The sequence below is a fragment of the Drosophila willistoni genome, assembly GCF_018902025.1.
Source record: "Drosophila willistoni isolate 14030-0811.24 chromosome XL unlocalized genomic scaffold, UCI_dwil_1.1 Seg141, whole genome shotgun sequence".
Classification (NCBI taxonomy): domain Eukaryota; kingdom Metazoa; phylum Arthropoda; class Insecta; order Diptera; family Drosophilidae; genus Drosophila; species Drosophila willistoni.
The window spans coordinates 8503381-8529591 of NW_025814052.1; the positions used below are offsets into that span (position 1 = coordinate 8503381).

Consider the following 26211-nt stretch of genomic DNA (forward strand, 5'->3'; position numbering starts at 1 on the left):
TTGAAATTAGAAACCCCAACACGACCAAAAATCAAAGAATATCCTAATTTATTTTTTTTAACTAACAATTTCTAGCTCTAAAAATTTGATAAAATTTTTGCTTGAATCAGTTTTCAATTCGAAATTGTTATATGTAGATGTCAATAGGCTTTTCAATGAATTTGATCAGTAAACTAGTTTTGAAATAGTAAACTATAATTTTGGGAAAATATATTTACATATAAAATATAATGTCCATTTTAAATATTTAACATATAAGAGAAAACAACAGTTTCTTTTTCAATTTATCAGAGCTCATATTTGTCATATAACTGTGAATAGTAGACATGGCCAAATTGGCAGAGCAAAACAAACTGAAACTGAATCCTGAATCCTTTGCATAATTAACACACGCACACACTCACACACACACAGTATGGGGCATGCACGCACAAGTCACACGTATTCTATGCTACACTATACGTGTGAGGACTTCCAGGCGAGAGCAGGACAGTTGTATGCCCAAGGCATGTGTGTGAGAGGGATAGCATTGCTCACAATGTACGAATTGCCCCTTAAAACTGGAAAGCCAGTGCGAGCAAAAGAGAGAGCATGCCAGAGAGGCCGCAAGTGGGAAAGAGCAAGCCATAGAAAAGATGGCGCAGCAGCAGCAGCCGCCGCAGCAGCGACGCCGACGTCGAGCTACATACACTCGCCGTAAAATCTTGCCCTCTCGCCGTAAATTTGCAGACGCGTCACCATGCGTTGGCGTCGCAGTCGGCGCCAACAGCATCAGCGGCAGCGGCAACGAGGCTTTTGCTTACTTGCATCGTTGGCTTTCGATTCGGATTTACAGTACGTTTTAGCCCGTTAACCAGATCGAACGACAGCGCTAACACAGATACACACACGCACACATACACACAAAACACGGTTATAATTACACACGCGTTCACCTACACACTCACACACACGCACACACACCAAGACGCACCCGCAAAACACAAAAAAAAAAAAATGAAATAAGAAGAAAAACGCGTGTTATAAAAAAGGCAAAGACTCTGTTCTACTTGGATTCTAATTGATAAATATATATATATTTTTTTTTTTTGGTTTTCTACATTGAATGTTTGTTGACAATTTACCAATTGCAAAAAATCAAAAATATAAAGACGAATAATATTCCCGCGGGTGCAAACAAATATAGTAGAAAAACTTGGTGACGCCATGAAAACTATCAAAGTGCAATAAAAGTGACCCAGTGGCCCCATCAACACGGCCGGACTGCCCCCTCCCCCCCACTCGCGTCTATATCGATCGCTGAAGATCAGAGATCGGAAAATTGAATTGAATTAAGAAAAAGACAAAAGCCGTCGGCAAAATGCAAGCAACTAAAATGCGTACACCATTTGCCATCCAAGAGATATTGGGCTTAGGTGTGGGAGCAGCTGCCTATCAGCAACATCAGCAGCAACAACAACAACAACAACAACAACAGCAGCAGCAACATCATCAACAACAACAACAACAGCAAGTGGCTGCTGCTGCTGCCACACCTTCAATTACAGAAGCTCCACTATCGCCAGCATCTTCGCCTCCGCCACGTAATGCCAATACGCCAAATAGCGCCAATCAGTCGCAGCAGCAGCAGCAGCAACAACAGCAACAGCAGCAACAACAACAGCAGCAGCAACAACAACAGCAACTTACCTCTACACAATCTCAAACGATGCAAAATCAGGATAATAACAATCCTAATTGCATTAATGCCCGCCGTTCCATATCCCCCGATGATGTATCACGTTTATCGGCCGCTGCCACAGCTGCTGCTGCTGCCGCTGCTGCAGCGGCTGCCGCCCACTGCCAATTGCCTGTCTTCAATCCGGCCAATTTTTATGCAGCCGCCGGCTATGCAGCAGCCGCCGATCCAAATAATTCAGCCGCAGCAGCCGCCCATCATCATCACATGACAACGTTGGCAGCAGCCGCCTATCTAAGAGGATTCCTACCGCCCGGTTTTAGTACCCCTCATGAGTTCCGTGGACATTTCCAACAGCATTTTGGTGCCCAGTTTGCAGGTGAGTGAATGACTTCTGACTTTAGTCACCACTAACATCTCCAGTTGGAGCAATTTGATGTGTAATGCAATTGTGTGGCTAATTAATGCTAAAAGAAAAAATAAAATACAAAAATCTGGCCCTGGAGCCGACGCACTGGCAATTGTGGTGCACTTTGTCACATTCGAGAAGCAGCCAAGTGTCAACTAATAAGCTGAAAAACGTTAAAAAGGGTTGCGCTGCGGTTGCTCCTCAAAGTTAAAACAATAAAACAGCAAATTAAACACGAGTTTTTTTTTAACACACATACATATGCATGCATACATATGTGTATGTATGTATGTATGTATGTATGTATGGGATGTTCGTATACCGACAAGGGTTTTCGTAGGGAATAAGCATAGCAAGAACAACAACAAGCTTATTAATAACACTCACTGAGTAGCCGAGACCGACATCCTGTCACAGAAGTGTGAAATCTCTCACACACACACACACACACACGCACACCACTTCAAACACTAACGTTCGATTGCGTCACTAATTAAGCGCATAATTTTCATTTTAAATTAGCAAGAGATAAAAACAAAATGAAAAAACAAAAAAAAAATCGCACATTCAATTGGCCACTTAACATAACAATTAACAGAAGAAGCGATATCCCTAAAAAAAAAAAAAAAAGAGGAATATGAAAAATTCATGAAAACTAATGAAAATGTTACAAAAAATATCTGAAACTAATATCATAATACATACATATTTACTCTCTGGGATGGACAGCCACCCTAATCGTTGATTGATTCTTCACCCAAGGGAATATAAAACCATCAAAGTGAATAATAATAATAATAATAATAATATTTCATTTATGTATTAAAAAGATGACCAAGGAAACTTCAAAACTTGTTTGACTACGTATTTTATATTTAAATCTTGATAGTATATTAAGAACAAGTCGCCCTTGTCTTCTTTTTTTTTTGACCAGAGAATTTTAAACAATGTTGCTAAAAACATTTCAATATTTGTAAAAAATAAACGAGAAAAATATTGATTTTGACATATGAAAAATATACTTATGGAAGGATCTAAAATATGTTTTCGGAGAGGGTCCTCAGTTAAGTTAATCCTCAGTTAACTTAATAATATTCAATGAAGACATTTTATCAGTATCAGGATTTTTAAAAATTGCTCTACCCCTTCCAAGACTCACTAATTGGGGATATAAAGCGATTAAAAAAGTCAAAAATTTTCGAAATATGGACATTTCGGAGGTGCTCAGAACCTCCCCATACTTTCCCCCTGGATCCATCTATGATACAATGCTTATGCTATAAGGCAATACAGATTCATTTCGAACACTCAAGGCAATTTATTTGAATTAAACATTATACGTATTACAGGCTGGGTTAAGCGCCGCCTAGCGGTCAAAGTGTTAAACAAAAGCTTAGGTTAAGTTTATTATTAAACTTATTCTGAATATCGCTTGTAAAATATTATGTTATATATTTGAAACTGAAACAAACAAACTCAAACTGTACATTATGTTGGGGCCTGCTCTTGTTTTCGAAACGTTTTGAAATGTAAAACATTTTCATTTTCAAACATTCTTGGAATTGAAAATTATAACTGAAATATTCCTGAGGTAATGAATGGTAATTAAAAAATATAATCTTTAGCTAATACATTGAAAAAACAAAGCTAATGAAAAACAAATTGGGTGTAAATAATTAATTGGAAAACGAAAGAAGATATAATTGTCGATTCCGTCAAATTTATGCGAAAGCGGAAATAGCAACAAGTTTTATTAAAATTCATATAAAATTAAATAAAAAGCAGTTCCCATTAAAAGTGACAAGTGTCTGATAATAAAATATAAAAGAAAACCTAAAAGTTCATTTCAATTGGCTTTAGCGCATTTTCAAAAACTCTATCTGGATAAAAAAAAGGAAAAAGGATTTCCGTAAAGCGAATTCTCATTCTTACTGTGTTCCGGTAGTATCAGATTTAGGAAAATAAGGAAATAAGGCCACGCCCACTTACTTGATGACCGAAAAACAAATTTCCTTTCGAATTGGCCAGTTCTCTGACTTTTCATTCACTTGCTATCTCACTCGCTCTCGCTGGTACATTGGGTTTTGGGTTTTGTGGCTCTCTTTAGATATGTTTATCTCGTTTACCCTTGATACAATTTGCCCCGTTCTCAAGCCTTTTGAGACGCTCTTAATTTCATATTCATTTTTCTTCTTTCGTTTTTCCTTTTTTGTCTTTTTCTTGTGTTTGTTGGTTAAAATTTTCACACCTAACATGTGTTTATTTTCCGTTTTCCCACTATTGACCTTTCCTAGGCTATTGCTGATGCTGCTGTGTATGTGTGTGTGTGTGGCAACTCTCTTACGCTGCTCCTTCTAGTTACTTCACCTCTGCACCTGCTGCTACTGCGGCTCTTCTCCTCTGCCGTCTGAATCGTCTATTTGTTTAGGGTTCTGTTGCCTTCAGGGGACTACATACCAAGAAATTGCCAAGCAAAAAAACAGCAGTAGCAGCAGCAGTCGCAGTCAGTAGTGTCTTGTCCTTTTTTTCTTCCTCTTTTGGTGTCCCGGTGGCAGGACGTTAGTTGGCGTTAGTTTGTGTACAAAATAAATCGAGTCGAGTGGTTAACCGCAGCAACGGAGGCGACTACGACGACGACGAGTACAACAAGGATGAGACGGAGTCGAGGAGGTGGAGTTAGTGAGAAAATTGCTACTTTACTCAAATGCTTCTGGCTGCTCCTTGTTATCCTTAATTTGAGTGGCCATTGAGGGAGCTTCCAGCTGAAGAAGCTGCTGCTACTTCGCACTCTTCCTTTCGTTATCCTTTTCTTAGCTTCTTGTCTTCTGCACTTTTTCTTTTCTTTCGGTTTTTTTTTTCTTTTTCTACAAATATTTACTTGAAAGTCATCCCAGCGTACGTATGTGTGTGTGTGTGTGTGTGTCCTTGTTCGTCCTTTGTGGTCCAATGTTGGGTTACCTTTATGTTGTTTTTTTCCATCTTCTTCTATACTTTTTCTAACATTCACAGGTTCAGAGCCATATCGCTGTCAGCTGTTGGCACTTGACGTTATTGTTGTTTATGTAATGCCCGCAAACTATTTTTCACACATTTACCAGAAGACAAAGATACAAAAAAAAAAAGGAACACAGACTTTGCTGGCAGAAGAAAAAAGGCAAAGCGTAATGGTAGCAGTTCAAGTGGGAGAATTAGAGGTACATCTGACTTGTAAGCCATTTTGATGTCTTTTCGTCTTGCCACCATTGTGTCCATTGTGTGTGTGTGGCTTAGTCATTTTGGGCCTTTCTCACTCGTAAAGTGGAAGTGCTGGATTTTCTGGCTTAATGGCAAATAATTGTAGACTAATTGGGTTTACATATTTTTTCTGTGTGTTTGTCTTTCACATATATAATTGCACAATGAGCTGGGAATTTAACGGGGGGGGGAAATGAGTCAAAAAGAAACGAAATGAATTTTATTCGTTAACCAATCAAAGTGAAAACCCAAATTCATTTCTACAAGAGTTCGTTTTCCAAGCCAATTTCCCATTCTCAGTTATTGGTATTCACTCTCACTCAGACAACAGCTTGCGAAGCTTTTGGCCCTTGGCTTAAAATTTTATTTGCTTTGAGTCTTAAGCTAAATGCAAAATCATGCAGAAAATGTTAAAGGTAAACTAACTAAAAAAAAGAGTCTATAAAAGGCAGAAGAAGTAGTAGAAGACGACGGTTGGGAACAAAGACACTTCATGGTTCAAAAGGCAAAGAGCTCTGATGAGCCTTGTAAATGGGCTGCCCACGAATCAACGAAAAGAAGTAAAAAACCCCACTTCAAATGATGAATACGGCAACTAGAATACCCTGTACTATGTCATCATCATACACAAAATCTATGCGATTAGCCATAGCCTGAAAACTAACTGAAAAGCCTTTGAAGGGTCGCCTATTATACCCAGGGATGACATATAATTTGATTATAGGGTATCAAAAAGCCATATGAAAATCTCTAATGCAAGTTGTTTACATGGCTTACGAGTCGAGTGCTTCCTAGGAAAATGATGACGAGGAACGATGAACGATGAACAGAGGAGCAAGCGATTGCAACTGCGAGGTCTGAAGTGGCTCAGGTGGAGAGAGACAGAGAGAGAGAGAGAGACTCAGGCGAATGCATTTGCCTGATCATGCATCCCAGTCAGTTAGTCAGTTAGACAGTCAGACAGTCAGTCAGGCAATTGGTAAAAGTCTACTCAAAGGCTCTCCCTTCTTTCCACACTTGGCACTTGTTGTCATCAATTTCCCTCCGCCTCATCTTTGGTCCCTTTGCTTCTACTCTGTGTCTCTCCTGCCATCAAACCTCTTGTTTATCTTGTGCCACTTTCGGTTGCATTTCGCTAGAAAATGAACAACAACAAGAACTTTGGGAAAAATTATGATCATTCTTTTATTTATTTGTTTATGTGGTTCTGTTCTGTTCCAGTAGTTTTCCAATTAACCCAAAAATTATTGTATGTATTTCGAAAATAATAAGAAAGAGGGAAAAACCAATTATCACCCTCTTAGGTTACAATTTTTCGTATAGGTTTTCCCTCATTTTTCTCGACTCATTGTCAAATAATTAACACTTGATATGGCAATTGTCGTTTCACTTTGGGTTCAGAAAAAAATGTGCGAAAAACTATCAAATTACCTTCAATTCTCAATGGGCAGGAAGTGCGCAAAGATTTCTAAAGACCACAACGATTCGGAAGTGCAATAAATATCAATATTATTATCAGACAAAGATTCTTATCCTTAGCGATCTAAACATTTTTTGTCTCTTTTGGATAGAGAGAAAAAAAGAGAAGTAGTTTCCTTCTTTGTGGCCAAATAATTGCCTCTAATCGGATTGATTTACTTTCTTTTTTTTCCTTTATTGCGGTTGTAAGTGAAGGACACGTGGAACAGATGCAAAGGTAGTAAAGAGATTGCAAAATTAATACCTTAATTGATTAGCAATGTCTTCGAGTTCATTTTAGTTTAAACTAAATAAAAGCGTTGTGTATTTTCATAAAACTTTCCCTTCGAAACAAACTTGAGGTTATTAGCAAGCCGATTTTCTCATATGCTGACTTCGCTATCGACGCCAACGCCAAAACAACTTGAGAATTACAATAATCTAAATGAAGCGAAAATAAAATATCTGTCGACGTCATCTGAATTGTTGGTGTATGGAACTTTACGCTAAGTTTTAAGATTTTGAAACTTTGTATACTATCCAGTATCTTGTATTCCTAATAATCTGAGAACTGTCCAACACATAACCCATATAGATAAGACTATTGGGTAGTTAGTTTACGTCGCCAACAATCATTCTTTAGGTGGACTATCCGACCCGATTTAACTACAGTCTAGTACTTTTCATAATATTAAGATCGGTTAATAAGTTGAGTCTCTATTTTATGTTAATCAGAATATAGCAAAACTAACTCGATCGGCAGTCATTCATTCCTAAAAAGCAAATGATGAGAGCTGAGATTTATTCACGTCTCCCATTCTAAATTTAAATAAACTTTCTAATTACCCAACTTAATAGCTTGACTAATTGCTATTAGTCGGTAAAGACGAATCAATAAATGATGTAACAGGGGCTTGAAAAAAAACTCATTTCTGTCAATTACCGCAGTTTATCTAATCTAATAACGCAAAATAGATCTACTCGACGGAATGACTAACAAGATGAATGGACTGGGAATGGGAATGGGGATGGACTCACTCAATGACGAGTAGCTAACCGCTTGAGGAGTGGAAGGGCGACCTGTTATTGCGGCACTGCGTGTGCAAATTGCATATTAAACGTGTTAATCCATTTTATGGTAACGCTCATAGCACCCGAAAAAAAAAAAATAAAATACTATACACACCACCATCAAGCAGGTCCAGGCTCAAGCCCTCTACTTCTAAGCTCAATTTGCGTATTTTTCCCCGACGATCTTATATGTGCGTATGGCATACATACATATTTATATATACATATGTATGTGTATTCCTGGGGACTTTTGAAAGCACGGAGGCCTTTTAAAAGGCGTTTGACTTTTTATTAATTTCCCTGTTGACAGCAATTTGCCACGCCATGCGATGACTAGAATGAATGTATGAACATACGCCCCGCTATCCCACTGCCCCGTTTCTGTTACCCGCTACCCGTAACCCCTTTGCCATTACCACTTCCCATTGCCAACATCCTCAAAAAGAAGGAAAAAAAACTTCTAAGTAACGAAAATGGTGCGGAAAAACTTCCGCATGTGTTGATGGGTTAATAAATATTTGAGTACAGACAAACGCCCCTTTTTTTTTAGCTATATCTTCTCAGTGTTAGTGCATGTGTGTATGTGTGTGTGTGTGTGTTTGTGTGTATTTTTATATTTACCGCTATTTCCCGTGTACATTTGTACAACCATTTACAGTGTTGTAAAACGTTGGCGTTGCCTTCCCATAATGGGCCGACCACAAAAGGGTTGTTGGTTATTCGCTTGGTTTTCGGGCAAGTTTGTTGTGTGTGTGTGTGTGTATGTGTGTGGAACAACATTTGTCCAAATGTCCACAACGTGTGAAGTAGTTGGGCTGGTTGGGTGGATGGGTCCATTTTATTTTTATAGCCAAATGAATTTTACACAAGCCAAAGCCAAAATACAAAACAGATACAAATACATTTTGGCCCGGTTTGTGATTCGTTGCGGCCAATGGCATTGCCAAAGCTCAAACTCACACACACAAAAGTCAAGGAATGCACGAATTCAAAGAAATTGAAAATTAAATGTCTGTGTGTCTCGATAAATGGTAATTGAATCGAATAATCGATTCGATCTCATCCCTAATCATTTGATATCGAGTAAATATCGAAGCGATATCTACATAATTTATCATCAACTTATTGGTTTTCCTATATGAAATTTGCATAGAAAAGCATCATAAAAAATATACAAAATTTGTTTATTCTTACACAAATATTTTCGATTAATATTGAAAATTAAATAAAGTACTTCAAATTGATTAAACGACTCATCTCTGACAACCATTTAGACACTAATTGGAACTTTGACAATAACATAGAAATGCTATCGATTGATTTATATTACATCCCGAGGCACTCTAACAATGTACAACGAGCAAAATAAAGGAGCTGACAGCCCAACCGTCTAATTAATTATAAAAAGTGAAAATTGGAAAATGAATAAATTGCTTATGGCGCCCCCCGTCGGCGTCTTTTTCTCCGATGCCTACCTGTTCGACGGTAAGTGGGGGAAAGGCAACCCGAGACGAGAACTCTTGGACAACAGAAACCCCTCCTCAAGTGCAGGTCCATATAAATAAGTGAATAGCGAATGAATGCAAGAATACAACTAGAAGGTGATGTAGAATAATATTGTAGGCAGGACGTGCGACATGGACGTAGCCGAATTTCAAATAATCCTGCCATCCAGCAAACAGGCTGACTATCTAAAGACATATAACTCTGAGAGGGGAAACTTTAGTTTGTGTGGGGCGTGGGGAAGGGGAGAAAGATCACATTGTCAGCCCCTCAAGGAACTCTACGCCCATGTAAAGTCAAGATGTCTTAACAATTTGGTTGTTTTCTGTGAAAGGCAGGCGGCAAAACAACGGACCAACAAGCATCTACAACAACGGCAAAAATCTCTACTAACTACCCAATTATTTCATTTAAGCTTCACTGCTTCGGCGCTTCGTTGCTTACGACAAACGAAGAATGGTTGAATAGCTCAAGAAATGAGAGCAGAACCAGATGAAAATCAAAATACAATACACAGACCGAGAGAGCCAAAGACAGACAGTGAGTCAGTCAACTAACAACAATGCTCCCAGCTTGTACTCAAGTGGGTGTGGAATCAGGCGGGACTGGGGCCCCAAGTGCAGGCGAGTAAGCAAATCTAAGGATAGCAAGAAGAAAAATCAATGGCAATGAAAAGTCTTTTGCATAAAACACCAACAACAACAACAACAATAACACCAGCAACAGTCACAATAACAAAACACAAAAAAGTGAAATTGAAAAATAAGCGTAACATAAAACGCCGGAAAAAGCGAATAGAAAAGAAAAACACAATCAAAGATAAACAAAACACATGGCGAAAAGCTTACGATTTAAATTTCTCATCTCATCCAACATACCCCCACACACACACATACACACACACACACACTTGACTACTTTAGCCAATTGTTGGCTAACTTTTAGCCAAAGACCAAAGACCATTATTAGGTTTCCCTTTAAGACCATCCACATAGAGACATTAGAACTCATAATCTAGGCAGTATATAGACAGTAAAATTTGTATTATTTACATAGCTTTTAAATTAATTGTAGTTAATTTCCAAATATTTTAATCTACATATATGCCAAATTGGAGAAAATTTCTTTGAGGATGGATTAAGTATTTCTATATAGTTTTTTAAACATTACTTATCGATAGATAAGTAAGTAAGCATATAACATATAACAGAAATATCCCCTTTATGTATCAGATATTTCCATAGTCTTAGAATACATAGTTCTGATTTCAAAACTCTTACAACTAAAAGGTGTTTGATCTACTTTTCATTTACAACTTGTAATTGTAAAGGACATGCCATGTAGTCAGATATATTATAAACATAAATATCGACAATAAGCAGATATAATCATTTAAGCAATTTTTGTATTATACGATCCATTTGTCCTTTATTCTTTTAAAAGTTGTATTATCGCTTCTTTCCGAATGAAAGTAGTATGAGAAATGAAACTCCATTCTTCTCTCAAAACTTTAAAAGGCAAGAGGGAAAAGAGTATATAACAACTCAATTTGAATTTGGTTAGTCATATAATACTCTATGACATTCAAAGATCTTTTCGATTTTCATTCATGTCCAGACATATCTAGTAAGAGCGGTTATCATAGATTTTATAGTCTTTAGGACCAAGAGGTAAATCGAATCTATTACCATTGTCTTTTGAGGATCAAAAATGAAGCCAGTGAAATTACGCAACAAAGTAACAAACCATAAAAGAATACTTTATAATATAGTAAGAAATCGAAGGCACTTAGAAAAATTGAAGCACTAATTATGGCTATCAAATTTTTAATATAATTCATCCTAATCTAATTATCAAGCACAGTCTTCCCCCCTCTTACCCACTTATGTCACTTCTTCTGTTTTGTCGCCATTTTGGAAAAAAAAACAACAACTTTGCTTCGTATTTATTACAAACAAATGAATAAAAAAAAGGAACGAAAAAGAGAGAAAGGAACGTAGCTTAAATCGAGTTAACGAGCTAACTGCAGGGGGGCGTCTGACAAGACCGAAAATTGTAACCCCACTTCGCCCCCTCTTACACACACCACCCACAATCAATCCACTAAACCACCCACATTGCGAGCGAGAGAGAGAGAGAGAGAGAGAGAGTGAGAGAGAAAGAGAGAGTAAGCAACCCCCAAGAAGTTTTAACAAAAAAACAAAACGGAAAAAAAGGCACCAGAAATGTTTTGTGGATTGTGTAACAACTAACAACTTAACCACCCACCCATCTTGACAGCAGTCGAGCAACCTCGACCCATCCATCCAACCATCCATCCAAGCTCCCACGCCCACCCACAGAGCACTTGGCTTGGGCTTTGCCATTTTTCTTTTGCCACTTTGCCTTCCTTCAACTTATTTACGTCTCCATTACAAATAATTGCGCGTCATATTGGCTTAGCTCTACTTGGCTTACAGAAGAAACCAACCACCGCCACCACCACCACCACTAACCATCCATCCATCCATCCATCCATCCACCCACCCATCATCATCATCATCATCCAAAGCATCGAATCCACCCAAAAACCAGTCATCCAATCTGCCCAGCCACCCCCAAAGACCCAAAAGCATAGCCAGGGAACGAAGGGGAGCGAATAGAGAGTTGGCCCCATTTTGCCTAGACAGACGAAACCATTCGACTCCCTGCCCACCTCGGCACCTTCACATCACTTCGTTTCACTTTACTTTACTTCACTCCAGTCCAATTGCGCCCTACCACCACCTCCGCGTTACGTTTCGCATTCCGTGTAAGTAGTAAATACGCTTGAGTATTATTAACGTAAATGCAAAATTGCCAATTTCGAGTGTATTTCCTGTCAACAGAAATTTTCTTCTTCTATTTTCCTTCTACTTTCACAAAATAAAATGAACAGAGAGAGAGAGATAGCTACACACATAGATATATGTACATAGAGAGGGCTTAGAAGGAGTAGGTGGAGAAATGATGGTGATTCGCGTATATTTCTTGGCCTAAAGGCGTCTGTTTTTACGCTACATTGGTGGCACCCAAGCGGCTCATCTACGCAATGAGGCAACTTGCCAGTTGCCAGTTGCAAGTAGTAAAGTAAAAATGACTGCTCGGTGGTTTTTTTCATTTTCATTAAAATGTCTGGCAATTTCAATTTGTCTTTATTGGTTATTTTCTACATTTGAAAATAGAGACAAAATTTTGCTAAAAAACCTTATGAGTTGCATAACAAAAGCGGATATACCAAATTATTTAGTCAGGATTAGCTTCTTAGATGTTTTTTCTAGATTAGCTTATACTAAAAAACACACATTTTAACAATTTCTCACACACTTCTCACATTTTCCATATTTTTTCACTTGTAATTCTCAACTGGTTCAAGAACAAACGAAGTTTGCGACTCCTGTGAGACAAATGAGAGTATAAAAGGATTCTTCAAGGATTTTCTATTTCAATTATCAAGTCAAGACTCCAATGTCGTTGAAATTTCATTATGTTTTCCTCAAATTTTATAAATAAGAATTTTCTTCCTGCAATAATTTCAATAGGAAAATTGAATATGCTTTATTTGGCATATTTTGGGGACATTTGCCAGTTGCTTAATTGAGCAATTAATAAAGGACACAAAGGCAGGCATATTGAATAACTGGTCAATGGCGACAAATATGTATGTGTTAAACTAACTTTATATATTGAATTAATATTTGTGTCCATGGACCCACAAATGAACCAAGTCGAAGGAAGCTGGTGGAGAAACAGACACAGAAATATCGCATGACAGCAAAAGCAAAATCAACTGACTGACTGACTGACTGACTGTCGAACACAAAATTGAATTAGTTGACAAGAAGAACATTGGTAGATGTGAGTCCCGGGTTTCCGATATTGATAGCATTGGCAAAAGTGGCTAACCCACCTCCCTTCATCTCGCCATCTCTCCATCTCTCCATTTCCATCTGCTGCTACATTGCTCATGTTCTCTATTCATCCACTTATTATTTGCTATTTATAAATGAGACGAATCTCTTGCCCATGGAGGGGCAACTGGTCAGCTGTTCACTCAGTGTTTTGCCTCCCCTCTGATATGGTTACCAGCTAATTGTTAATTGATGTGTGTCTAATTATTGCCCGCAAAAAGTAGCCAGGCAATAAACTGTTTTAAAGCATATCCAATATACATACATATATTCTTGGGTGTGTGTATATGTGGGAAGATATATGTATGTATTGGCGCCCTTGGCACATCAGCTAATGGCTATGACTAATTGATTGGAAAATACATACATCTAGATTTAGACGCATGTGTCATTTTCGTTATGAGACAAATACACTTACTTGTTAATGGATTGCAATAAGGTATTGGCTTAGGTAAGCCATCTAACAAATATAATTAATTAATTAATATCAACATTTTCATTATAATTACTTAAAGATGCAAATTAGAGTAGCTTTAGCTAGATAACAGGTTATGTCTAAAATTAACATCAGCTTAAGACAAGAGGTCAACAACATGATTGATTCCTTCATCATTTATCAGAATGGGAAGGATATGAATAAAAATTTCACTTTGTCCTTGAAAAGATCTTTCCATTAAAGCCTTATGCGCCCGAGATATTTTGCTAGTTGATGGCTAAAAGCTGCTTTTTTGGCCTAAACAGAAGTAAGGATCTAAGTTTTATTGTTTGTAATAAATTTAATGATATATTCAAGGATCTTCAATTGCATCTGCTAAGATTAACATGTCTATCTATTAACTTTCTCAACACTTTGTCACTTTCTGTGGCCGGAAACTCAAACAAAAATTGTACCCATATAAGAAAAACCAAATGAAAAGTGAGACGAGGACTTGCAATACACTCAAATCATTATGAAATCACAATAGAACGCCCTCTTTTTTGCCATATTTCTTGAAGGTGATGTGTGTGTGTGTGTTGTTGTGTGTCGCACACCTTAATCCTTCATTTGAGAAGGAGAGAGAAAAAATGTGGAAAAAGGGCTAAACCACTTAACACCCTAAACACCCTAATTGTCAAAACAAAGCACGAACCTTAAGAAAATATTTTCGCTATTGCCATTTCTGGGAAGGACTTGAAGACATGCGCCTGTCTACCTCTCTCTCTCTCTGTCTCACTCTCTCGCACATCTTGTATCCTTTTAACCCTTCCCATGCAACCGAATGAAACGAAATCAGCAAGGCGAACATGGAACATGGAAAAATGTTCAGCTGTTTCTTTATCGTTAGAGCAAAATCTGAATGACAGGGTGAAGAGATATTCTTTTGGATGGTGCGGAGAAGGAGGAGAAAAGATCTCGTATGTCTATTGTGTGGCATTTAAAAAGGAAATAGGATTTCTTTTTTTGAATTGAATTGAATTGAATTGAAATTGGGTTTTGGTTTTTGGAAACATATTTCGACATGTGTTTTTTTTTTCGTGTCTTTTGAACAAGCGCCAGAGGAATGTCATGCTAATCCTTGTCTTCTTTATTGTTTTCTTCTTGCAGAACAAGCTGCCGCACGTGGTCAGGAGTATGCCAATAATTTGGCCAATGCCAGCGGAGATGAGCAATCGCCCAGCAAGGCCAACAACAGCAGCAGCAGCGGTGGCGGCGGCAGTGCCAGCAGTGGCTCCGGCACTGGATCAAATCCAACGGGCAATGGCCAAACAAATGGCAATCATTTGTCCTCGCCATCGAATCCGGCCAGCAATAGCCAGGCGAATAATGGTTCCAGCTCCAATCCCGCCTCATCTGCCAATGGCTCAGCATCCTCTTCCGCAGCTGCGGCTGCCACAAATCGCTCATCACCTTCATCATCGTCGTCTTCACACCATGCTGCCGCTGCCCATCATTTGGCTGCCCACCATTTGGCTGCACATCATCATGCCGCCGCTGCGGCAGCAGCCCATCATGCCCATGCCCAGCAGCAGGCAGTTGCAGCGGCAGCTCATGTCCATGCTCATGGTCATGCTGGTCATGTCCATCCACATGCGGCTGCTGCCGCTGCTGCCCATCACTCGGAGGCCGCGGCTGCAGCAGCTGCTGCCGCTGCCGCAGCCGCCGCTTTCGGTGGAGCCAATCCCAATGGTCTATTGGGCTCACATCATCCTGGCGATGTCCTAGTTGGCCCCGGCTCTGGTCCCGGCGGCAAAAAGAAAAACAAACGACGACATGGTCGCACTATATTCACCAGCAGCCAATTGGAGGAGTTGGAGAAGGCATTCAAGGAGGCACACTATCCGGATGTGAGTGCCAGAGAATTGTTATCGATGAAAACGGGACTTGCTGAAGATCGGATTCAGGTAAGAAGAGAGAAAATAGAAAAGCTGGAGTAAAAAAATCGTGACTTTCCATTTAACAGAAATCACTTCTTCAACTTTTTGCTCGTTTCTCAGACTTTATCGAATCACGTAGCATTGCAGTCTGATTGTAGTTGAGTTCATTTTACTACCTGTCCACCAAATACTAGTCGTAGTAGTAGTAAAACAGTTTAACACCTTGTGAATGGCGGACATTTTGATGGCCTCGTAAAGAGAGATTCAATGGATTTTGTGTAGGTTTCTGTTGTTTTGTTTTTTTTTTTTGGTTTTTTGGCTTGTGTGTGCTTGAAAGACGAAACCAAAACCAATCTTCCGCTATATCATTTCTGGTACTCCTCCCGCACTCTTGGGGCACTTGGCACTTGATGCTTGGCAAGTGTTGCTGCCGCTGCTTTGGCTGCTGTTGCTTTGGCTGTTGTTGTTGCCACACTTTGAGGGCTCCATAATGAGGCCTCACTGATTACATAATTACGAGTGCACACAATTGCAATTGCGAATTCCAAAAAAAAAAAAAAACAGAAAAAAAACGAACTGAAACGAAACAAAATGAAGTAAGAAAACGTGGCAAGCGGCACTCGCCGACACTCCAAAAATGTGAGAGAAAAAAAAATACAAGAGTATAAAAATTGCAATTTGCAAAGAGGAGAAGACGACGACGACCACGTTGAGGATGGGAATGACGATCGACAATTATTCATCGATGGGCCAAGAGCAATGAAACAAAATCAAAAGGCGGCACTTACATATTTGTTGATTTTCTTGAAAAGGAGATTTAAAAAGGGTTACAATTTGTGGTTAAGTTTTGAATTTTGCTGCTTAAATAGAGTAATCAATGTACTTACATGTACCCAAATCTTATTATCTTATATATTTCATTGATTCTCCACAAAAGCTGCTTTTAAAGATAGATAAACATTAGTAAATTGAGAAATTCGTTCAAGTAAAAAGGATAGAAAAATCATTAATTGGTTTTATTCTAATGCAAGTTAATTAGAAAAATCAAAAAGATGTTGGTACTTTTACTTTAAAACACAAATTATTTATAATACATTAATATGTTAATTAATTAGATATGAGCTATAAAAAAAAAACCGCATAGCCACTTAAAAGGGCCACAAGATGGCGCTGCTATTGCCTACTTATGGGGGGAGAACGAATGAGCTTAATGAGTATGAGAGAGCGAGAGAGACAAAGACAGACAGGGAGAGATGGAGATGGAAGACTTCAAATGAAAGTGGGTGTAAAAGCGTGTGTGTATGTGTGAGTGTTTGCTGGGTGGTTTATATGCAAAAATTAAATTAACAAGCACAATTGGCTAAAAGAGAGAAAAAAAATGCCTCCTTTTTCCTTTTTTAATGCAAAACACACAAATAACTGAAAGCACTCACACTCACGCACTCATTCACTCACTCACACACACACACACACACACACACACACACACACACACACTCATTCACTTCAATTAAGTGCAAATATGGCGCAGTTTGCGCACAGCTTGAATGCAGTTGTTGAGTAGTAGTAGTAATACTAGAGGGACTCGGCGAGGGGTGTGGGGAGGAGAGGGGGCAACTCTTTTGGGCAGAGGCAATCATTAGCAGCACACTAAGGACCACGAAGGACAAAGATGTCGATGGCGTTGGCGATATGAGTGTATGTGTGTGTGTGTGTGTGTGTGTTTGTCGTGCCAGGCCATGCAAATTCACTGAGACAACAACAACAACAATAAATCGAAGCCACCATTAAAAGTTTCCTCACTCTCTCACACACTCTGTCCCTCTTTCCCTCACATTGACTTGGCTTGCTGGCTGCTCTCAATTGTCGTTGTTGTTGTTGAGAGTGTTTTTTGCCTGCCGTTTTTAATTGCATTCCATTTTGTACATACATGTATATTTGCGTGTGTTTGTGCAAATTCGCCCCTGTTTTTTGCATTTGGCTTTTGTTTTTTGTTGCTTTCCTTTGTGTTTTTGGTATTTTTGTGTGTTTCCTCTCTACGTTTGCTCTTGTTGTTGTTGTTGATATTGCAAAAAGAAATATGGCTGGCTAGCTGGTTGGTTTGTTGCTTGGTTGGTTGGCTGCGGCCAGTCGTCGGCAAAACAAGCTTTCGTTTTCTCCATCACCCAACTCCACTCTCTCTCTCGCTCGCTCGCTCTTGTTCTCTCTCGCTTGATGCTGCTCTCTGTGTGCATGGCTCAACTAACCGTTTTTTCTTTTACCTTTTTTTCTTCTTGTTGTTGCCTGTCAAAAGTCAACGTACGTTTTTTAATCCAGGCGACAAAAATTTCATTCGTGATAATTCAAACGCAGATAGAAAGGGTAGAGGGAAATAAATTTATAGATGACCAAAAATAACTCAATTTTGAAATACATAAAGCCTTGAAAAGAGTTTTGCATTAGTTTTGAATTAAAAAAACAGGCATTCCCTCTGAATTCTTCAAAAGTTATGATTCGTAACTCTTATTTTTTGGATAATACTTAAAATACCAAGGGAAAAAACTACAAACCTTCTCTGACAATAGACAACTGTATTTAAAGCCCTTGACTTTATAGAAATTTTTTTTAAAGAGATACAAAAAAAATTCACAAATGTCGTTATGTTAAGTTACATTCACGAAATTCGCGGGAATATTTTAGTATTTGTCATTTAATATATTATGATTAATGCTACATATGTATATGAAATGGTTAAATATCTAATTTAAATGATTTATTTTGAAAACTTAACACATGTAGAGGATTTTATTGCATGTAATACGGTTTTTGATCATTGTGTCACCTGTGCAACAAGGACTATGTCGGTATAAAGTACAAATTTTGTTTTGTTTCATCCATTGTTTTATGGATTTTTCCATTTGGCTGTTGGCAATTGTGCAATTGGCTCTTAGCTTTTTTTTTTTTTGCTAATTTTCGCCCAAACACACGCACACACACACACATTTATATGCACACACAAACACATATTGTGCAATATCTGAAGTATGCGTCTCTGACCATTTCAAGTTTCCCAACCTGCTGGAAATTCATAAGGTGAGGGTAGTAGGCATTGTTATGAAACAAGCAACAATGAAAAAACGCAACTTAAAACAATGGTAAAACAATTTTGTTTTTATTTTTTTTTTTTTTTTGTTTTACAAATGCATTAAAAACGCATTTCAAATGCACTCAACCGCATGTTCAGATTGCCCAAAAAAGTTGCAAAAAAACCATCCTAACCCAAAGGAAATTCGCAATATAAGTCCCTTGAGCGCCCATTCTTTCAAGAGAAGTATAAAAGAAACGATGTAAAAAGGAATGTTAATTGATCAATTTGATTGGCATACTTGAGTATTAATAGAACTTCAGTTGGAACACTCCTGAGTAGAAGTTGCAAAGCTATTCATTTAAGAGAAATACTTAAAAAACGATTTATGTGTGGTTTTTCAATATAATGAGTCAACTTAATCCTTTAATGGTTAGCCGTCTCAAGTTTTATTTTGTTGCCATAAAGTCTTTCCAGAGCTAAAACTATTTGTGAATTATACTTAAATAAACGCAGAAGACAAGACCATGAATTTAAGTTTCTCTTTGCTGTAGTATTGCTTGATTTAAGAATGTAATCCCAAGTGGTAGTACTTGAACATCTAAAGCGCAAAGCACACGGACAATTTGTTCAACAATTTTCTCTGGCATCATTTACATTAATTATACATCTCTCTTCTCACACTCTAACACTCTTTTGCTCTCCTTTTATTCTTCGGCAGCGTTTTTAATGAGCTGTTAATATCAACACACACACACACACACACACACACACACACACACACACACACATACAATGCGAAATAAAAAAATTATAAAATGATTATGCATAATTATGTAATTAACATTTAAACAAAAGAGGTTATGGCTAGCCTGTAAAACAAAAGCATTTAACAAATTGCTATTTGCATTTTCGTTTCATTTTTTTTTTGTTTTTTTTTTTTTGTAATTCCTCTTCGTATTTGTTTTTTTGTTTTGTCGCCTGCTTCATTAAAAGCTCGAAGAAGAAAAAGATGCCGGCATAACGGTAGTTTGAGTTAGTGCTGATGTAGTGGGCGAGATGTTTTGTGGGAGGTTTGGGGGAATAGTAAGAGCGCGTGCCGCACTTGTTAGCATTTTGTCATTCATTCATCATGCTTGCTCCTGCTGTCTCTCGCCCTTTTCCTCTCTCACTCTGCTCTTGCTCGCTTAAGCTAGGCTTTGCACAGTGGGTCATAGTTGCTTGAAATCGTTCAATTTTAAAGCAGTTCTTCCATAAAAAGCATCGACAATAAATATAGAAGCAACAAGGAAAAAAAGAAGATTTAGTTAATTGCTTAAGAGGATTACGTTTTAGACAATATAGTATTCTATATGATATAGTATAGATTGTATTCTAACATCTAATTTCTTATAGCCTTTTGAAAGTTATGAATTTATGCACCGTAAAGTCCGTTCAAGTCATATAATATCAATTCGCAACGATGCTAAAGTGTGTTCACTACAAAATTAATGTTATGTAATGTTTAGTTTGAAACTTTTTTACATAATTTATACATACTTTGAAAGGGAAACTCCTATCCCTTTACTTGTCCCACTGTTCGATCAGCCAACTAACCAACTAGGCAGATTTTTTCAAAGTCATTTATCAGCGCATTAGCAACACTGATTGAGTTTGGTCTATGATTAGGGGGTGGGGTGTGAAGGGTGGGTGTTAACTGTTGTCAACTCAAGCAGATTTAATTTGCCAGCCGACAAACAACAAGCAACAACAAACTCAAGTGCAACCAACAACAAAATACATAATAATAATAATGAAAATAACAACTGGAAATGCAAATGTTTGACATCACACCAGAGAAGTAAACTCAATGAACAGGATGAGGGAGGGGGATGCGAAGGGCAGTGGGAGGATGGATGGGTGATCTGTTGTTGGTGCTGCCGCGTGGCAACACATTTTTTTTTTTGCTTTTTAAAGCGACCGCCAACCAATGCTTTTTATGGTCCTTGGAGAATTAAGCCCACGTTGCAACATGTGGCAACAACAACGAGCAACCCTGGGAACAGGAAAACAGTTATATCTCACCAAAAAGGAAGAGACAACCAAAGGCAACAAAAAATTAAGTTGAACTTTTCACAACAGAAGATTAAGTTGTCCCTTGGGGTTTTCGATCCACTTGCAACTTGTCTGTGAAATTGAAAATTGACCGTTTAATGTTGAAATGTTTTTGCTGGGCTTTTTTACTAATAAGTACTTGAAAATCAAAATCAAACGCGTGTCGAGAGGCAGACTGAGGCAGACAGCAACGGCGAGGGGGACGGGGGTCGAGGGTCGGGGGTTGGTAGAGGGTAGAGGACGAACAAAATTGTCTGCCTGACAAGTGTTGTCTGAGCTATTGTTAATGTTGTCGTTGCTGTCGCTGTTGTTGTTGCTATTTCTGTTGTTTAATTTAATTAGTTTTGGGTCGCTTTTTATTCAGACATACTCCTGCCACACCCACAATCATTTCGCACTCCTTGCCTTTGGCTCTCTCTCCGTTTCTATTTATCTGCTTGTTGGGCAGATCTAAAATATTTATGTTGTAGATACACAGCGAATTTAAGGCAATTTTGTATAGCATTTTGAATGCGAACGTTTGATGGGTTTAGTAAGTAGAAACTTGTTTAACTAAATTAGTAAAGCTACGAAAATCATCCCAGAACTCTAAGTTAAAGGGGATAATCTGAAACTCTTTTGACTAAAAGTGATTACTTTCTGCCGCCAAGGTGATGATGATTGCTTATCTGGGGATTCCCCGCCCCACATCAGATTGACAAGGTTCTAGGGTCTTGATTCTACTGATTAGTATACAGATTTTTACAACATTTTTTATTCATTTCCATGTTTTTTCTTTTGAATTGCAGGTCTGGTACCAGAATCGTCGGGCAAAGTGGCGTAAAACCGAAAAATGCTGGGGACATAGCACCAAAATGGCCGAATATGGCCTCTATGGGGCAATGGTGCGTCATTCCCTGCCGCTTCCGGAGACTATCATTAAGTCGGCCAAAGAGGATGAGTCGGTGGCCCCCTGGCTGCTGGGCATGCACAAGAAATCACTGGAGGCGGCGGAGCTGCTAAAGAGCGATGAAAGTGATCGCGAGACACCAACATCAGATGACACGAATACCAGCTATTCGGCTGGCAGCACCCACAATTCACCGATCTCGAGTTTCTCCATTTCCCGTCTCCTGTTCGATGCCCCACCGCCGTCCACTGGCGGTGGCAAGCAGAGCAAGCATCACCACCATCATGTATCCCATGCCCAGGCCCAGGCCCACATAGCGGCGGCCAATGCCGCAGCTGCGGCTGCCGCTGCGGCACAACATCATCATCATCATGGCGGTGGCGGCGGGGCGGGAGAGTCGGCATTTGCCCAACACCATCATCACCATCATCAGCAGCAGCAACAGCAGCAGCATCATGGACACCATCAGGCTGGTCCTGGACAGCATCAGCATCATCCGTACAATCAGCAGCAGCATTTGCATCACTTGCAGCAATTGCAGCAGCAACATCAGCAGCACCAACAACAGCAACAGCAGCAGCAGCAACAGCAGCAGCAACAACAACAGCAGCAACAGGCCGCTGCAGTGCATCAGGCCATGCACTTGCATCATCATCATGGCTCTGCCTCTGGCTATGCCGAGGCGGCAGTGGCCGCCGCTGCTGCTGCTGCCGCTGTGGCAGCCGCTGCCAATGCACGCAACGCAGCGGCCGCTGCTGCAACTGCTGCTGTGGCTCGGGCCGAGTCCTCGGAACTGGACGATCTCGAGCAGGACGACGATGACGATATGCTGGACAAGGACTGCGATGCCGATATGGATGAGGATCCAGTTGGCGGCTCTGCTGCAACTGGGGACAATGCTGCTGCCTCCGATATGCCCAGTAGCGGGGACATTGACGACGATGACGATGGCGATGGTGAGGGAGAAATTGATATTTGCGATGACCATGATGAGACTCAGTCGCATCAGCAGTTGCTGCTCAAGATCAAACAGGAGCAGGCTGCTGCAGCAGCTGCCTCGTCGAGTGGAGCCAACGAAATGGCATCCTCTAGATGAAACATGTTTATCGATGTCTTGTTCTAAGCTAATGACAACAAATGGCAGACAACGAATTATGCAACACACACACACACACAAAACCCACACACACACACACACATTACAGAGTTAGAATTATGTATTTATTGGTGAAGTATGCAATGATCTGATCTTAGAATGAATGCGAGTTATGACCAGCTACAGCAGGGAAGGAGTGAAGAAGGGAAACAGAAAGAGAGCGATTGAGAGTGAGGAAAGAAATTGCTTTCTCTAATCCAGGAAAAATGAAATTTCATATATCTAGCATATTTTTGAGGCACATTTTCACTAACCAAAATTAAAAAGTTTGCAGAGACCTCATCCTTTCTCTTTCTCTCTTTCCCTAAGCTTTCCGCTTTCTGATATAAAATTTTAAATAATTTCTCACTGAACGAAAATCATAAAATAAAATAATAAAAAGTTTTTTTTCATATACCTAAGCAACGATAATATTTAAAACAAAACACACAAATTATAAAATAAAAAGTAAAATCTAAATATACGCATTATTTTATTTAATTTTTTTTTTTTTTGGCATAATGTAAATACTAAAAATATATATATAAAAAAGAAATTCTCTCAAAGAATGATTAATATTTAAGCAAAAGAAGAAATATAAACACAAAACATTAAAAAAAAGAACAAATGAAATATTTTTTTTTTTAAATATGCTAAATGTGATTTAATTTAGTTTTCAAATTCTTGAAAGAAAAGGCTTTTTAATTGTTTAAGACACACGCAAAATATGTTTTTTTTTTTTATATGTTTTTAAAAATTATGTTTTTTTTTTTTTTGCTGTTGGATATTTTTTCTTGTAAAAAATGTAAAAAAAAAACAAACAAATATGAATATAAAAAAACAAAACAAAAACAAATTTTAACAAAATGCGCATAGAAAAGATTAAAATCATAAAACAAAAATACAAACAAATAAAATGACAGATTAGTTTATAAAAGAGACACACACACACACACACACACACATACACAAACACACACCTATGCACTACATGAACCTTTTTTTTCTCCACAAAAAAGAACAATAACAAAAAAACTACAGATTGTGTAATAATTAATAAAAAAAAAACAAAACAAAAGAAAATTAAATAAAAACTAAAAATTCACAACAATACTTATATGAACAGAGTTAGATGAAAATAAAACATGAATGATAAAACAAATAAACCAAAATGCAATACATTTTTCAAAAGTTTTCCATTGGCGGGTTAACTGAATTTTATTTCAGTTCATTGATAAACAAATGACTTACCATGTTGTCGTTGTCGAAAATTACGACCAAGTGAAGTCGAGAGTGTTAATTACTCTAATGAAAATTTAAATTTCTCATTTGAAAATAAAGTTAAATGTGTCAGTATAACAGTTTCATCAATGTGCAACAATCTGGCAACATTTGTGCAATGTGAAAAAATGACCAACAGATGGCGCTAAATTCACAGCAAAAGACACTCCTTACGAATTTTTTGCTACCATTTACATATATAAAATTTGCAAGTTTTGAATTTCTTTTTACTTATATTAAAAAACTATTCGTATTTGTATTTAACAATAAAATTGTTTTAAACCTAATTTATTATGGCGCCATCTATGATAATTGCGTATTTCAACGTCATTCAAAACTAAGTGGCGCCACGGAGCTCTGCGAGCAAATCTCAAATGGTACAATTTGAAATGCATAGTTAAACGAGAGAATTAAACCATGAATATGTAAACAGAAACCAACTCTCCAAATAAATAAATTAATAAATAATGTAATTTTTGAAAAACTACCAACAATTTGTGACTTCTTAACAAATTGACCCATGTAACAGACGCTTATTAAACTGTTTCTTCAACATTTTATAAAGTGCAATTAAAAGCTAAAACTTTTAAGTTATAAAGTATTCTATTAAACAGTCTTTGTGATTTTTAACTTAATTTTCGAAAATTTGTTAATGCATTAATAACTTTTTCTCATACATTGCGGCGGTGTAGGTCATGGGATGAAAAGTTACTCCGTTGGTCAATACGGCACCGGCGGACTATGTGGTCTGACAATAAAAAAAATGAAATTTAATGTTTAATTAAATTAATTTACAGTACATCATCTCAATAGAATGAAGAATTGAACGCTATAAATTAACACATGAAAACTGTTCACTAATAAGGTCAAAAAATATATGTCTCAATTTTTTGCCGCCACTGTATGTGACTAATGGCTATTAGCTGAACTATGATTATTTGAAAATAATGACGAATAAAAATTTCACACGACTTGAAATGCAATTTAAAAAAAAAACGCACTTTTTAGTACTATTTTATGTCATAAAAAAACGTATACTCTTTTAAGTATCATAGTTCAGCGGATAGTCCGTAAATATGTATATCAAGACGTAAATTATGTTTCAAAATAGTTTTCAGTTTTCCAAATGATCAAGGCCTTTAAATAAACTACCTGTTGACGGGTAGAAAAACTTCATAACTTATTTTCATTTATCAAACAAAACAACGCTTCGTTTTGAAAAAGTAAAGTTTTCAAAAGCGTTTTTCAATCAACTGTTTAAAAATCACACTTCATTTTAAAGAAGTCAAGTTTTTTAAACCGTTTTTTCAGATTTTTTTTCTACTTTTCGTTCCCACCATTCGAAATGTAGTTCCACCATCCTGTCTGCCGCAAAACCCCCTTCTGTTTGGCTTACTCTGGTTCGAGATATCTGTGGCACATGCCAAACTCATTTGCCATGTATCTACATAGATGCAGTTGTCCATATGTAGATATATTTAGCCATGCCCCATCATTGTGCGGCATCTCCAGCTGCATCATTGTCACAGCTGCTGCTGCTTTGGGATATGCACTTGAAACTGATAAAACTCAACTCCGACAACACCAAAAAGCAACCAAGTATAAAAAAAGAAACCGAAACGAAGGCGGAAGGAAGTGAAACATTAGCATTAAGAGCAGGAGAGTTAGAGAGAGCAGCTGGTGTGGCAATTGTGGCTGTGGGTGTGAATTGGAATGGTGGGGGGGTGTGGGAGGGGCAGAAGACAGAAGGATGGCGGTGTTTATAAATCGAATATACATTTATATGTATATAGTATTATTTGCTCGTTTATTTTAATTTTTTTTCTTTTTTTTTTCGTCGAATACGTGATTGCCAATTGCTCAATGAATGAAAAATAGCGCCACGAGTTTCATTCAAAAACAAAAAACGAAAACTGAAACGAGGTAACGATTCGTCGTTGGAATGCGCACGGCATCCTCATTTGGTGGCCACATTGGCAATTAGCCAATGGACAACACCCAATAACCTGTAGGCCCCAAAATTGGTTAGCTGCTAAGCGCATTTGATACGATTTCCGTTTGGCCGACAACGACTAAGCAAAACGGCCAAACGGAAATGCGAAAAACAAAAA

At 38.1% G+C, this 26211-nt stretch overlaps 1 protein-coding gene across 1 annotated transcript; it reads left to right on the forward strand.

The window, feature by feature from the left end:
* The first annotated feature begins 1100 nt into the window (after nucleotides 1-1100).
* Nucleotides 1101-23122, forward strand: LOC6648804 (homeobox protein abdominal-A). Its single transcript, XM_023179318.2, has 3 exons — nucleotides 1101-2057; nucleotides 14868-15664; nucleotides 21584-23122. Exons 1-3 carry the CDS (start codon nucleotides 1361-1363, stop codon nucleotides 22778-22780), a joined length of 2691 nt encoding a protein of 896 aa, XP_023035086.1. The 5' UTR covers nucleotides 1101-1360; the 3' UTR covers nucleotides 22781-23122.
* The last annotated feature ends 3089 nt before the right edge of the window (nucleotides 23123-26211 follow it).

What these genes read in the sequence shown, in the direction of transcription:
- LOC6648804 (XM_023179318.2), top strand. Translation starts at nt 1,361, where the DNA reads ATGCAAGCAACTAAAATGCGTACACCATTTGCCATCCAAGAGATATTG. An exon ending in TTTTGGTGCCCAGTTTGCAG is followed by an intron (nt 2,058 to 14,867) that starts GTGAGTGAATGA and finishes TTCTTCTTGCAG; the next exon opens with AACAAGCTGCCGCACGTGGT. An exon ending in TTGCTGAAGATCGGATTCAG is followed by an intron (nt 15,665 to 21,583) that starts GTAAGAAGAGAG and finishes TTTGAATTGCAG; the next exon opens with GTCTGGTACCAGAATCGTCG.